Source organism: Leucopleurus acutus (assembly GCF_964270905.1).
Source record: "Leucopleurus acutus genome assembly, chromosome: 2".
Classification (NCBI taxonomy): Eukaryota; Metazoa; Chordata; class Mammalia; order Artiodactyla; family Delphinidae; genus Leucopleurus; species Leucopleurus acutus.
Window position 1 is genome coordinate 56,996,543 of NC_139143.1, and position 15,764 is coordinate 57,012,306.

General features: G+C 44.9%; 1 protein-coding gene across 3 annotated transcripts in view; it reads left to right on the forward strand.

Moving 5' to 3' along the window:
* STX6 (syntaxin 6) overlaps positions 1–15,764 on the forward strand; it is a 40,018-nt gene that overhangs the window by 23,391 nt on the left and 863 nt on the right. For all 3 annotated transcript variants that reach the window (XM_082833113.1, XM_082833114.1, XM_082833112.1), the window contains 4 exons: positions 3,369–3,431; positions 6,609–6,734; positions 7,967–8,073; positions 11,960–12,054. In XM_082833113.1, the coding sequence (XP_082689239.1) occupies positions 3,369–3,431; positions 6,609–6,734; positions 7,967–8,073; positions 11,960–12,054 (391 nt within the window). The remainder of the gene's footprint in view (positions 1–3,368; positions 3,432–6,608; positions 6,735–7,966; positions 8,074–11,959; positions 12,055–15,764) is intronic.

A 15,764-nucleotide genomic window follows, 5' to 3' on the forward strand; every position in this document is an offset into this window, starting at 1 on the left:
ATACAGTTTAAAGAGTTTATAAACTGATCACAACCATGGAAGCAGACCCAGAAGCATTCCAGAGCATTCGCAGCACCCCCAGAAGCCCCCTTGTGTGCTTTTAGTCATTACTGCCCCCCTCACTGTCCTACCTTCTAACAGCAAAAGCACATTCTACAGACAGTGTTCAAAGTTCAACTAGAACTTCAAAGTCACTTTTTCCATACATGTGGGCTGATATTTTTATTATGCAAGTAATGTTCATTATTTTAAAAAAGGCTACTGTAAAATATATTAAATGCATTTTAAAAAAGCATATATTGGGCTTCCCTGGTGGTGCAGTGGTTGAGAGTCTGCCTGCTGATGCAGGGGACACGGGTTCGTGCCCCGGCCTGGGAGGACCCCACATGCCGCGGAGCGGCTGGGCCTGTGAGCCATGGCCGCTGAGCCTGCGCGTCCGGAGCCTGTGCTCCGCAACGGAAGAGGCCACAACAGTGAGAGGCCCGCGTACCGCAACAAACAAACAAACAAAAAACAAACAACAACAAAAAAAGCATATATTATCCCACCAGTGAACAATTCAGATATTTGCTTTGTGTAGTTATTAATATATATTAAATAAATGGGATTGTGCTATTCATATTGTTTGAATATCAGAATATCATCTTAAACTCCAATTTAATTGATAATTAGAAAAGGAATCCTGCAGTCCAGGAGATAACAGCATAATGGTCTCCTTTGAAGGCTTCTAGAATTTGTGGGGATCGAAGCTTCTCGAACAGCTTCTCGCCTGGGAGACTTGTTAAACTGTTCCTTAGAGTCTGACTTAGTAGGGCTGGGTGGGGTCCAGGGACCTGCATTTTTAACAGCACCTCAGGTGACTGACTCAGGTAGATCTCAAACATTTAAGAAACATGGCTTATATCACTAAGTTTCCCTTGTTTTAAATGTACCAATACCTCCATTTTTATGGTGAATACTTTTTTTACTAAGTAAATTTTTCTCAGTTTCTGTGGGTGGCTTTCTTATATATATATATATATATATATATATATATATATATATATATATAATTTTTTTTTTCTTTTGAGGTTTGTGAACAGATAAAATTTAGAATTTATGGGTCAGCTGGACCCCAGGTAGAGCACCCTCAGAAATCCAGTGGGTGAACGACACCCTACTTGCCCAGTGTCATTTCCAAGGGCTCACATACCCTCTTGTTGAAGGCCTCCAACGTCAGGGCACTTGTTCCTAGAGGCACCTTTCCCATCGTGGGCAGCACTTTAATGTGTGGCAGTAAGATGATCTCTTTACTTCTGCTTTGCTTAATTGCCAACATTTTTCCCACAGAATAACCAAAGTGATCTTTTAAAACATGAACCAGAATACTCCATGGCCCTGCTCAAAATATTTTAAGGGCTTTCCATTGCCTTAGAGCAGGGGCCTGCAGTCTGTGGCCTATGAGAGCTAAGAATGGTTTTACGTTTTTTAAAGGGTGGTTAAAAAAAAAAATGTGACAAAGGCTGAATATTTAATATCTACTCCTTTATAGAAGAAGTTTGCCAACCACTGCCTCGGAATAAAATCTAAGCAGCCTGAAGGCCCTGCGTGTTTTGGCCAGACGTGTCTTACATCCTCCCTCGGACACCCAGCACACAGTGGCTCCTTCAGACAATCGGGCCTTCCTTCTCAAAAGCTAAAGCATTGAGCCTTTCCTGCCTCCAGGCTTTTGTGCTTGCTGTTTCCCCTGCCTGGAATTCTCTGCCCTTGCTCTTTCTGTGGTGGGCTCATTCTCGGCCCTCAGGTCTCAATCAAGTGTCACCCCCATCTTTCTAAAGTGGCGTTCACCCACTGGATTTCAGCCCTGTTGACTCCCTTCCTTCCCAAAATGCAAGTCACCCTGTTGAAGTGTGTGTGTGACTGCTGTTTGCCTCTTGTCCACCATGATGTGAACTCCGTCGGGCAAGGACACTGTCTGTATCGTCACCGCTGTGCTCTGGCACACACTGGGCATCAGTCGGTATTTGCTGAGCGAGGGATCAGGCAGTTTGAAGGTTGCAGCAAGGTGGTTGTCATTCAGAATTCTCATAGTAGGAATCAGGAAAGCTGTGGCACTGTCTCATCTACCACTCACTTGTCGTGGGTCTTGGAAGAAGTTTTTTAAAGCCTAATACTTCAACATTTGCACCTCTAAAATAGCCTACTTGCCAACAGGAAATTATAAAGTATTTTGGCATCCTTTTTTTTTTTTCAAGAAAATTTGTATTATAATAATCATGTACTCAGCTGAAATTATTTTAAAGTATATTGGGTTGTAGTTCAATATGATGCAAATGGCTCATATTTAATAAAGTGTTTTATTTTTAAAATTTTTGGCTGCATTGGGTCTTTGTTGCTGCACGCGGGCTTTCTCTAGTCGCAGTGAGCGGGGACTACTCTTCGTTGTGGTGCGCGGGCTTCTCATTGTGGTGGCTTCTCTTGTTGTGGAGCGTGGGCTCTAGGCACACAGCTTCGGTAGTTGCGGCACATGGCTTCAGTAGTTGTGGCACATGGGCTCGGTAGTTGTGGCTCACGGATTCTAGAGCGCAGGCTCAGTAGTTGTGGCACTCGGTCTTAGATGCTCCGTGGCATGTGGGATCTTCCTGGACCAGGGCTCGAACCTGTGTCCCCTGTATTGGCAGGTGGATTCTTAACCACTGCACCACCAGGGAATCCCCAAGTGTTTTTAGATTAAGTAATTCATTTTTCTTTGCATACAAAATTATTTTTGATACCACTCTGGAAAATACTGGTGTTAGAAATAGTCTATACTTCACATGAACGCAACTCAAATAAAATACGTTACCTGTTTATCACTATTTGAAAATATTCTCTGGCATGTAATGGTAAATATACTTTATCATAAAGTGCATGTTTTTTTTTTACATGTATTGTACTTAAAGATGCTAGCCCTTGAACACAGCTTTTGTTTGTATACCTCCGGGTTGCCATTTACTGGCTATGTGACCTTGAGAAAGTATCTTAGTCTTTCTAGATCTTAGTGTCCTCAATTGTAAAATGAAGGTAATACCAGCTTCCCAGGGGCATTGTGGAAAGTCAGTGATCATATGTGTACATGTTTAACAGTGTTTCCGGCCTATGGTAGGTACCCAGGAAGTACTTTCTCTTTCCTCATATTTAAATTTAGTATCCAGTTTACTTCTTTTTAAGGGCATGTCCTTCTCTTTATTTCCTTTATTTTTAAGACTGAAAATAGAAGTCAAAGAATGCTGTATTTTTGTTTAAAAATTAATAATAAATTATGCATATTTTGCTAGTGTGCAAAATATTAACCATGATTTTGTTTAAGGATGTTCATTTGTTTTCTGGTGTTCTATTTATCTCATTAGGACATGAAGGATCAGATGTCAACTTCATCTGTGCAGGCATTAGCTGAAAGGAAAAATAGACAGGTGGGTAAATGTCAGAATATACAGTATCAATCAAAGAAAATACAGAGATATTTGGAATTAAAAAATTCTGACTTCATGTATCATGTATTCAGGCAGAAGACCTTGTGCGCTGAGCCCATAGTGATGCTGGCAGGCAGCCTCGCCTCCGCTCCCCTCCCTCACACCCTCTGGTTTCCTCCTCTGGGCTCGGGTTGCACCCTCTGCGTACCTTAGAGCCTTTGCCCCAGGCCATTTATTCTGCACCTGTTGCGCGTATTCCGTGTACCAGGCGCTCTGTTAAGAGCTGTAATTGCTTACTTTCTCTGCTGGACCTCAAGCTCCTTTGTGAGTTAGGAGGGATGGTGTCATGGTCTTTTTTCTTTTTTTTTTTTCTTTTTATTTCTAGCTGCTATTACATTGCCTATGCATAGAAGTCACTAGACATTTAATGATTGAAATTTTATGTAAAGCATTTGTTAAATGTGTGTTAATTTAATGTGTGTTAAATCTTTCACCATTTTAAGTATCTTTCGTTTTTTTGATGTGAGGTCCAGTTTTTATAAGTTATTACAAATAAATTATGAAACCTAATTTCAGAAACCAAAGCCCAGATATTGACACATCAAAAATAAAAGCTACAAGAGACCCAGTCCTTGAATTTATTAGACTGTTAACTCAAGAAATCAGCTCGGCATTTTTTTTTTTTTTTTTTTTTTCAGTACACTTCGGGCCTCTTACTGCTGTGGCCTCTCCCGTTGCGGAGCACAGGCTCCAGATGCGCAGGCTCAGCGGCCATGGCTCATGGGCCTAGCCGCTCCGTGGCATGTGGGATCTTCCCGGACCGGGGCACGAACCCGTGTCCCCTGCATCAGCAGGCGGACTCTCAACCACTGCGCCACCAGGGAAGCCCAGCTCAGCATTTTTAACTAACTAGGAATCAGTAGTTTATGATGTAAATGCTCACTTTATACCTGTAGGTGTTTCTTGACCCACTTAATTTTGAAAACAAGTATTATAAAAGCTTAAAAAGGGGAGAGGATGCTCTAAATATCACCTAACTTAATCCTGTTTCCTTTCCCTGCATCTCATTTTCCAAGTCATTGTTTTTTTCTTCCCATTTACCCTCCTTGCTCTTCTCAGTGCAGCTAGGAAAGCCATTAGCTAGCCATCCCGTCTGGCACTAACTCTTAAGAGAAGCTAGTGAACGGCCGCAGGCTGGCCAAGTTTTGGAGTCCCCTTTTCATTTCTGCTTCAGCTTACAGAAGTTGAGTGACAGTTACCTGAAGTATCAGTAGTTTCGACAGTGAATAGTAACACCTATCCTCTATTACTTCTATTTGAATTTTTATTCTCTAGATAGTATATTTGAACTAACATAAATAAATAAAATGTGTGTTTATACGTAGCCTTTCCAAGTATGGCTGGGAATTTTGTTTTGGGCGGTGAGTAAAATGTCTCCGAGTCACAGGGTTTCAAGGAAAAGCGGGGCCAGGGTTCTCTAAGCACTCGCACAGGCACAGTCCACCTCGATTCTTCATCTAGCACCAGGTGCCCCTTGCTTAGCCAGGACCTCCTCCTCTGGCACCTACACACAGGCTGGTCCTTGGTGCTCCGGGCCCTCTATCTTCTTTCCCACTAACCAGACTCCTGGAGGTCAGACTGAGGAAATCTAAACTGCCTCACAATAAAGCACAGATGACTCTTAGCAGCATGACATATGTCCCCCCAAGAGTAGACCACAGGTAAGCTAGAAAAAATAGCCCTGACTGTGACCCCGGGAGCTCCAGTTCTCTGCCCATAGCCTAATGATGCACTGTAGCCTTTCTCTGACCTTGAAAAAATTATCACTAGGCCCCAGTATCCTCCATAGAGTCCTTAGAGCCTTCGCATCAGAACGAGCAGGACCTTTGAAATCTTGACAGCCCTGCAACCAGTTTGGAGCAGAGCCATCCCCAAAATGCCTTGGGTCTGCCTTATACCAGAGACAGTTACCATCCAGACTCTTGACTGAGGCCCTGGGCTGCTGGAAGCTCTCAGGCCTCCTGATTTTCTTCTCATAACTGCTCAGAACCTAAGATGCATCCTGAGCTTCCCTGAACTTAGCCTCAGGTGTGGCCATTTGACTGAATTCCCATCTGAAAGTCAGGTGAGGCTAATGTCAACATTGAGGGGCTATGGGAGGGCTTTTCAGACAGAACCAAGTAGTCAGGTAGGCTTTTAACAGTTCCAGAGCTAAAAAGTACCTGCTGAGAAGATCTGACAGCTCTTCAAGGAAGAAGAATCCTATTCGCCAGCGTCTTCCGATTCTTTGTGCAGGGCTGGTTTGAGCAGTACTTTGGCCAAGTCAGAAAGGCTTGTGGGCATTCCAGGCAGGGCCAGCTCACATTGCTGGCTGGCCTCTTCAAGGAAGGAAGACATTCCCAAACTTATCCTTTTCTGGCTACAAACTTCCTCAAATTCACACTGAGAAACCTGACCCTGGCATCTGGGGGCCCAGGTCGAGAACTGACTTCAGGGCCAACGCTTGCCTGGGTCATCAGGGTCACGCACCCGCTGTGACTGTGCTGCCTGGTGAAGCAACCCCCAGTTCTGTCTGGGAAACCTGTAGCCTTTTAGTTCACCTGAAGGGCATTGGGATTTATCTGTGGGTTACATTGAATACACATCGATGGTTCTTGAGCCTTCTGTGTGTGAGGGGGCTGTGACTTAGCTTCTTGTCATTTTAGGGAACGCTTTCCTCCCCCCTCCCAAAAACCAAAACTTCCCTGGGTCATACTTAAATAGAAAGGACTCTAGCTGTCTGGAATCAGTTAGACTATAACCTACAACAGGTCTCTGGTGAACTTCCAAGGGTGCTAGGAAGAGCTGGCCCACAGAGACCAAGTGCCTTTAGATCCACAAAGCAGTACACAGATGGGTGTTTGTTGATTTCAAGTTGACACTTACTGGCATTTTAATGGGACAGAGCCCATTTGTGAGTCCCGTTGGGAGAGCTTGGAAATAGAGAGTACCCTTCCCGGCATTCCTTAAATTGTACCCCACAGGCACTACCCTACACCACTACATAAAAGGCTGACCCCAGGGAGGCCAGCTTATGAGCACTGGGAGAAATCTTTGTATCATGGTGATGGGGTATTTGTTCAGAGATAGTAATGGTTTGTTTCTTCTGCCCTGCTGCCCCCTGCCCCACTCTCGCAGGCCCTGCTAGGAGACAGTGGCGGACAGAACTGGAGCACTGGAACGATGGATAAATATGGGCGCCTTGACCGGGAGCTCCAGTTGGCCAACTCCCATTTCATCGAGGAGCAACAGGCACAGCAGCAGGTACCTGAGAACCACCAGCCGAGCACAGGGAGGTGGGAGGCCAGGTACCTCCCTCCCCGCTCCTCTGCCACCCCGGGGGCTTGACAGGCAGGATGGACCAGAGCTCGCCCTGCAGCTGCCTGAGTCTACCTGTGTGATGATTGCATATAGAAAGGCTGTTTAAAACGTCCTTCAGAGCATGACAGTTTCCAGAGAACCAATCTTGATTAGATTTCTTAGGACAAGCAGACCAGACACCCGAAACTGACAGAGGCGGCCATTGATTTAAAAACACAGCAGCCTCTTCCCCAGCCTCCACTTCTGTGCTGGGCTTTTTGTTCATTTCAACAAAGGCACTTCGAGAAAAATTCAGTCCTTGTTTTTTCATTGAAATTTTTGGTTCCATTATATATAAAAATGATTGCTTTGGTGGAGGTTAAGGGGTAGAAGGAAAGTGAGGTTGATTACACTTGTATTGTTGCTTTTGATATGTAGTTGTATTAATAAAAGGAAGCTAATAATAAAGTATCTGGGGATTTGAGGATTATCTATCCATCAAAACTACTGGTTCTTAAATACTGTGTTTTATATATTCAATGTAGGTTATGTGTTCTTTTGTTCTTCTTCTATTAGCATGTCTGCTTAACCATTTGTCTACTTACATTGCTATTAACCAAGCACACTTTTTTTTTTTTTAATAAAAAGGCGACTACAACACAGTTAAAAGTAACTATGGCTCTGAAGTTGTCTGCTTGCTGTCACAGAGCCTCCTCTAGTTGTCCTTGAGGAGGGAGCAAAGGACTCTGTGTGCGTAGTTTTCCCACATCTAGAGATCTGCCAGACGTTCTCTTGTAGTTAAGCTGTGGCCGGCTGTTGCCGATTGAGACCTTGACCCTGGCAGCGGGCTTCCTCTTCCCAAGCGTCCCCATGTGTCTGTGGTCACTGCACAGGTGCTTTCGGCCATTGTCTGTCCCTTGTTGGACTTCAGCCAACCAGGGTAAATCTCTCTGGGTGGTTTCAAGCCCCGCTGACTGCTCACAAGCTGCATCAGCAGGGGAGATCAGTAGCTTTACAACCCAGCCTTTTGAGCAGCGTGTTCTCCGAGGCAACGGTCTGGTCCTTTGATTTCTGGGCTTTGCTTCTGAATGTGAATTGTCCCGAGTTGGCAAGGAAGCTAGCAGCTGCTAGAGTGCTGGGCTTGGAACCAGGTAAGATGGATTTTAATTGCTGATTTCCCATTTCTCTGGCACCAGCTGATCGTGGAACAGCAGGATGAGCAGTTGGAGCTGGTCTCTGGCAGCATCGGGGTGCTGAAGAACATGTCCCAGCGCATCGGAGGGGAGCTGGAGGAGCAGGCAGTGTGAGTACCGAGATGCCCCTCTTGCCGCAGAGAAATGGCGGGAAAAGCCGTCTTAAGGACCCGTAAAGAGCCTGACAGTTACATGGCTAGTAAAACCAAAAGCTATTTTGCTTATAGCTGCATCTTTATTCTGTTTCACAGAATGGCCTCTCCAAAAGAAGCGAATCTGTCAGATACAATTTTCAACAGGGTTTAGGCAAAGTTATTAACATTTTTAAACACCTGCAAAAACAGGAACAAATTCCTCCAAACAGGTATTTGAAGTATTGTTGTGAATGGGAATGTGAAACTGATACGGCTTTGTAAGCTCTGTGGAGATTTTTGTCCCAAAGAGGATAGGACATGGGCTAACTTAACATCCCATGCCTCTCCCACTACATTCAACTGGCCTTTCTGCTCTGTATCTTTAATTTTAATTTTATGGGGAAAAAAGTATCAATTTAATTCCAACTGATAAAAAATTCTTCCCCCACAAAAAGAAAAAGAAGAAAACGCAAGAAAATATAACTGGACTTGTTTTTCCTGAAGAACAATCTCTTTGAGCACTCCTGAAGTATGACACCAAAAACAGCATTCTTAAATGCTACCATATATATATAATACCTTTACCATTTCACAAATACCTTTTCTGAAAAAAAATAATCGTTCCACTAGGATATTTCAGAAACTCTCCTACCTCGATTTTGTGTTCAACGTTATGGATTCATTCATTACAAATTCAAATTGGGCATCTTGTTCTACTGGAAGGCCCCTGGGTATCCACAGAGGAGCCCAGAGAATAGACAGTGTCCCTGCCATCAGAGTTTACTGGTCACTGGGTGGAACAGATGTTGCATAAATGGTTAAGTGATGACAGAAGTGGAGGGCTAGGCTACCGCGGTAGGGGATGCGTGGTGCCTTGAGGGCCCTAATAGCCTGAACTGCAGACCTGACTCAGTCTCAAGTCCCTGAGAAGAGAAGAGAGGTTTAACTGGGACCAGAAGGATGAGTAGAAGGTAGCCAGGTGGGGTGAGACTGGGTGGGAGAAGCGGGGGAGAGGGGAGGGCCTACCGGAAGGAAGAAAGAGCCCTGTGACGATTTCAGGGTGAAAAAGTGCACAGAACAGAGAGGTTTAGTGTGTCTAGAGCATGGGGATTGAGAGGGAGGTTGCAGAAGTCAAGTCAGGGAGGCAGAGAACGGATCAGGGAAGGCCCTAGAAGCCATGTTAAGGAGTTCGGACTTTTTATTCAAAGGGCAGTGGGAAACACAGCCCCAGCGAAGGTTGTGTTAGTAATGCCGTGGTCAGGTTTATGTTTTGGGGGAAGCCCATCGTTCTGTGGTTTAGATGATGAACCACGGTGGAAAAGACTGGAAGCAGGGAGACCAGGTCGGAAGCTGGCAGAATAAGAATCTAGGCATGCAGTTTAATTTGTCTAAAATGCATTCTTACCCTCAAATGTATTGTGGGGATGGGAAAGGACAAATTACTTGAGCAGTTTCCCTGGTTGGGTAGAGGTAGAGCCTGGCAGACTTCTGGTTACAGATGGTGAACTGAACACAACCTCTTATCTCTGCTTTTTCTCTAAAGTCCACTAGAACAGGAACAGAGGGAATTTTTTTTTTTTTTTTTTGCGGTACGCGGGCCTCTCGCTGCCGTGGCCTCTCCCGTTGCGGAGCACAGGCTCCGGACGCGCAGGCTCAGTGGCCATGGCTCACGGGCCCAGCCGCTCCGTGGCGTGTGGGATCCTCCCAGACCGGGACACAAACCCGTGCAGACTCTCAACCACTGAACCACCAGGGAAGCCCAGGAATTTTTTTTTAATGGCATAAAATCTATGGGGACATAGAGCTTGGAATAAGAAGCAATGACCTTTACATTTTAGATACTGCAAAATAGATGAATGGTTACTGACTCAACAGACCTGAAAAAGCCAAATCTTCGGCTAGCCAGAGGGGAGAGCCAAGGAGCGGTGTGATTCATGCCCCAAACCCTTGAGCTGGGAGAGGAGCGTTTCCTCACTTATGATAGTGTAAACCCTGAATGTTGACCTTATCAAACTGTGACCCAGTTATATTGGAAGGAAGGAAGGGGCAAGAGAAGTGGGAAGGATGCTGATGTGGGGTATGGAATGGGAGGAGGGCCAAGCCCTAGCTTTTCATTGTGCGGAGTCAGCAGGGTCGGGATACTGAGGTGCCAGCGTGTAGCTTCAAAAACTGGAGAACAGCACCGAGAGAACAGTGCGAGGGGCTGAAAGCAGTGGCCCTCGGGGATGCGAGACAGCTGTGTTTTTTTTTAATAAGAGGCCTTGTAGGTCTGTTTAGCTCTACAAACCGTGTATGTGTATAACTAATAAAAATAGTAAGTAAATTAAAAGGAAAAAACATGGGTCTTGGACTTAGACCTCTGCTGTCCAGTACAATAGCCACCAGCCATCAAGTACTTGAAATGTGGCCAGTCTGAACTGAGAAGGGCCTGAGCGTAAATGCATACCAGATTCTGAAGACTTAGTATGAATAAAATGTAAAATTACATGTCAGAATGATAATTTTTAGGTATATTGGGCCAAATAGGTCGTTAAAATTAATTCCCCCCCCTTTTTAATGTGGCTACTAAAAAATATGAAGCGGCATATGTGACTCACATTGTATTTCTTTTGGACAGCGCTGAGTTAGTTGGAGCTGGGCTAGAAACTTGGTTAGTGGGTGGTTAGTGGGTGTACTTGGGCTGGAGGTTGGATGACTTACCCGTTTTTGTCTTCAGTAAGAAAAGTAGCTCAGCATTTGGCCCTGCCCGGATAGGTCTGCCAGCTGCAGGGCCCAGATGCTACCAGGATCTAAAATGAGCTACAAATGTTTTAATTTGAAAATTCAGGTAAGGGACAAAGGCTTGTTTATTTAGTTGTCAACATGGAGTTTATTTAATGACTGACTTAATGAGGAGTTGGTTGCCGGAATCCTGCAGGGCTGTCAAGTGCCTCGTGTGGGCACAGACCAAGACCAGTAGTTCTAGCTGCCCTTGATGCTGCCAGGGGAATAAAGCGTGGTTAATAAGCCCGCCGGTGCTAATTGGTGTGTCACGTTCCAGCCTCAGGATAATCATATATTAATCTTAAGTTGAGAAGTCTGGAATGCTTAGTAATTTATGAAATTAAACACCGTTGGTATAAGTATTTTGGTGTCTTCTTTCCCACCTGCACCTTGGACAGCAACCAGTGTGAGCTTGTCCTCTGTGGGTGGAGATGAGGCGCACACACCGTCAGGAACTCGGTCCTGAGGCCGCCAGCTTTATGCTAAAGCGCAGGGTGCCGTAAAGGAGGTGCTTATTTGATCAAAGCGTATTTCTTAACTCACATTGCTGTAAAGTGCTTTGTGTATTACAGGAACCCTGGCAGGGAAGCTGCGCTGATAGGATTGCCCCATTTTACAGATAAGCAAACAGGGTCCCTTGTCCAAGGGAGCAAGTGGCGAAGCCTGGTTGCCTGGCTTCACACCGCGTTCTTTCTGCTACACTGCACTGCTGCTGAGTTTGTATTATTGTATGGTCAGGTCCACACTGGCCTTGTCTGCAATTCTGAAATCTAGAAAGCTCTAAACCTCACCTGAACTGACTGCAGCTATGACTCCTCATAGTTTTCTTTGCAGAAATAGTAACTTGTGTGTTTGATTATGGGGACTGTCCCAGACCCTGCTGGGGGCTTGGCTAATACACAGTGTATGTAACTTACTACTTCTTTAAATTTCCAAAATTCTGAAATCAAAAACATACCTTGTCCTAAGGATAAAAGACTGGGGGCTTGACCCCAACATTGCCTGTTCGACGTTTGCTAAAACTGAGGCCCAGATCCATGGCCAGTGTATCTGGAGACTGTGCTGACCAGCTGCCTCCTGCGTCTGCTTGTCTTTCTAGTATGTTGGATGATTTCTCTCACGAGTTGGAGAGCACTCAGTCTCGGCTGGACAATGTGATGAAGAAACTTGCAAAAGTATCTCACATGACCAGTGGTATGTATGCGCTTTTAAGCTCGAGAATTCTTACTAAATTCTAGAGACACAGTCTAGGGGGTCTCTCACAGGTGTGCCCATTCAGATCCCTTTCCTCTGGCACATTTTTCTCATGCTTTGGGGTCAGGGAGTAGAAGACGAGCACGCACGGGCTTTGTCTCCTGCTCGTGGCCTTCACCTGGGAAGTGCCTTTGTGGTCCGCACCGTGCAAGGCTGATGGTGTCGGATGACGTTCCTTCTGGTGGAGTAACTTTCTTTACAATTACAAAATCCTTCCTTTTTTTTTTCCTATTTCCTTGCCAAAATAGGGAATTCATTTTAAAACAGTAATTAAGAGCCAGTTACTGTTTCTCCTGGACTGACTTTTCACCGAAAGAAAAACCTCTACCATTTCAGAATAAGATGGCCTTGCAGATCTCATTTAAACTGTTTTTATTTAAATTTGTAGTAAACTATTCCAGCAAATTTGCACCAGGCTGGGGATAAAGAAGCAACATTTTTCAAATTAGTTACTGTGTAGGAAGATGTTTTCCAGTGACTATTTTTTTTGTTACTACAACCCATCTTCCCTATTATATGAGAAATAATACCTTTTTAATAAGTCAAAAGAAAATCCAGTATCTTTTTTTCCCTTTATTTGTGGGAGTCTCCGGGTGAAGGGAGGAACTGAGACATTCTTCCAGGTCATTGTGAGGATTAAATGAAATAATAATTAGTGTACAAGCGTTTAATGGTGTCTCTCACGTATTAGTACATAGTAAATGTTTGTTTGAAAAAAAATAAAGGATAAGACAGGCGGAAGATGGCCCTGGGGGCAAAGGACCTGTTATATTCAAGACAAAGGGAAGCTCCTAGCTTCCCGGTTTCCTTCATTCTCTCCAGGGGCAAATATCTTCATGCTTCTAGCAGGCTCTTCATTGCCTGTGGCAGGCACCAGTTTAGTTCATCTTCCACACACCTAGAGGGAGGTTTGCAAAGTCCTCTCCTGCTTCCCTCTGTTCTCTCCTCTTCCACCCGACCCCTCTTAAAAAAAAAAAAAAAAAAAACGTTTTACTGAAGTATTATATAACCAATTTCAACCAGATCTCTCACTAGTTTATGTATTAGTCGCAAAGTCAAGTAGCTACTTCAGCACCAGTTTTGTTTGGAGAAGAGCAGCGGAACAAAGATGCACTGTGTCCTTGTCCCCAGCATTCTGGGTATGAATAATTTAGAAAAGTACTTGCATTGTGATAAGTGTTTCAGTGTGTATAAATAGCACTAGGCCTGCTTATGCCTTCTCATGCTTTCTCCCAGAAGAAAAGTTTGGGGAGCAAAGTAAGAACTTCAGTTATGTTTGTCTAAGAAAGAGAGCCAGGAAACAGAGCCTTTAGCCTGAAAGGCCCTGAGGTTTGGACAGCTTGCCTGTGGGGCTCATTTTAATCTCTGTTTGCTCCCCAGAGAATTGCTCGGGGCCTCCTACTTGGCGGTGTTGGCTTCAATTTGACAGCGAGGCAATTTGTGTTTGTCTCTGTTTTCCTCCATAACTTTTAGGAAAGTTCACTGCTTTTCAACGAAGCCTGTGCATAAAGAAAGAGTGTCAAGACACGCTGAAGTTTGATTAGGCAGTGACTGAACGCCCACGCTCCACAGCCCTGCAGAGGCGAGACCTCCGCCCCCCCCCCCCCCCCCCGCCCCCGGCCCAGTGCTGGCTGCTTCCTGGGCAGAAATCACCCAAGACGCCATGCTTACTATTTTGAATGACCCAAGAGAGACTAATCTTGTCAATCTCCTACCCTCAAAAAGTATATTCTTTTGTGTGGATACCAAGGTTTTCTTCCCCTCACTTCCCCAAATTCTGTTGTTCATCTTTTCTCTTTAGGGGAAGAGACTATATTGGGAGGGGGAAAACCTGTGGAGTCCCCTTTTTCCCCCTGACTTTTTGAGGCAGGTCCTGAGCTTGCAAAAAGCTGGTTTTGTGACTTGAGGTCACAAAAGCCCTTGTGGTTAGTACCCGCCCCTTCTGGGGGTAAGTCTGCTACGGTAACAGCTCGGGGTTGCCCAGTTCCTGCTTCCTAGAAGCAACTTAACACTTCAGAGGAAAGTGCATTTAAAAGAGCATTCCTGGGTTGTGCTAGCTTGTGTGATGGCTGTCCTCCTTGATGAAAACCCCTATTTAGTTCAGTTGCAGAAGAGAAAGTGAGTGGAGGTGGGAGGAGGGTTGGGTAGAGGCTGACGGGAAGCTGGTTCAGTATTGGAAATCCAGGTCTGAGATGGCAGGATGCCTTGTTAGGAAGCATTTACCTTGACTGTATCATCCTAGAATATAGACTAATCATTTTAATGAGAGGGCTTTTAAATTGTCATAAACATTTTAAAATAGATGAAAGAATGCTAGGCACTTGAGTTTTCTGGACCACTGAAGTGATAGTTAAACAGATTAATACTATTATCTATTAATACCATAATCTATTATCTATTACTCTTATAGGCCAGCTCTGCTTCCCCACACCTTTTGGACTAGTCTTGTTTCAGAAAAGGAACAGATGGACTTGAGGTCTTGACCCTAATCCCCAGTTACTAAGTGAGTTTCTAGCATGTGTGATGGAGAGCAGGATGAGCCACTAGGAAGGTACTTGCTTTACTCACCACCGTTTGGTAGCAGTTCTCTTGGCCGGTTCTAAGACTTTGCTGTCCGTGGCATTTAAGTAACTTAAGTACATGTTTTGTGGACTTGGCGCATTGCTTTGTGGAGAGTTCTGCAGTGTATTTTCTTAGATTCAGACCTTTTTATAATGTGAGTCTCAATAGCTCTGGTGTGCTAAAATCTGCAGGCTTTCAAATAAACTTTTGGTGAATCAGTGTATGTACCTTTATATTTCTACTTAAATGGAACTCTTCCAGCAGTTGAGCTGCATTGTCACAGGCTTTATCTCAGCCTGACCCTTTGTGCAAAACAGCAGGGCTCCTCTGTGGAGAGAGGCTTGCTCTTCCTACATCTGCCCAAGTGAAGGGTGCATCCTGACGACAGACAGCATCCTGTGCCCCGACTGTGGGCCCGCAGAGGGTGCAAGGGTATTCGTGTTGTGTAGTTTTCCCAGCAGCCCTGAGAGTTAGGGGGACGCAGTCAGGATTGTGGGCGGGAGCCTGTGTGGGCCCTTCTGTCCCTCGGGGCCTCCTTGCTCTCGGCCATTTAGATGGATTCTGGCTACTTTGTTTACTGCACCTCTTCTCAATTGTGAGTAGGGCAGAAAGCTTCAGAAAAGACATTCCACTTTGATTTATAGATAAGCTGTGTCAGTTACTTTAACACAGTTACTGGTTAAGGGATCTTTCTTGCCCAGGGGTGGTGTGAAGCTCATCACCCCGTGATCACTGCAGCTTGCTTTTTTCAGCTCATTGTTTCCTGAAGTGACCAGCAGTAGCTTTCATCTCCTTTCTATCCTTCTTCCATTGTGCTCATTAAGAAAAGAACATGATTACTGTTTAAATGATTTGATTTTGGTGGGAGATTAAAGCTGACGAGCTTTGATCTGTAATACCAACGCCAACATCTTTTCCAGGGATGTGGTAACTGCCAGAAGAGAACTGTGATCCATAGATTTTAATTAGAGACTTGAGACACAAAGCAGGTACTTGTTACAAGGCTGGTTTTCAGGGGACGGGCAGGGTTGTGAATGCACGTGCAGTGCAGGCCAGGAAGAGCAGCGGTAAGAGTCCAGGTGCCCGGG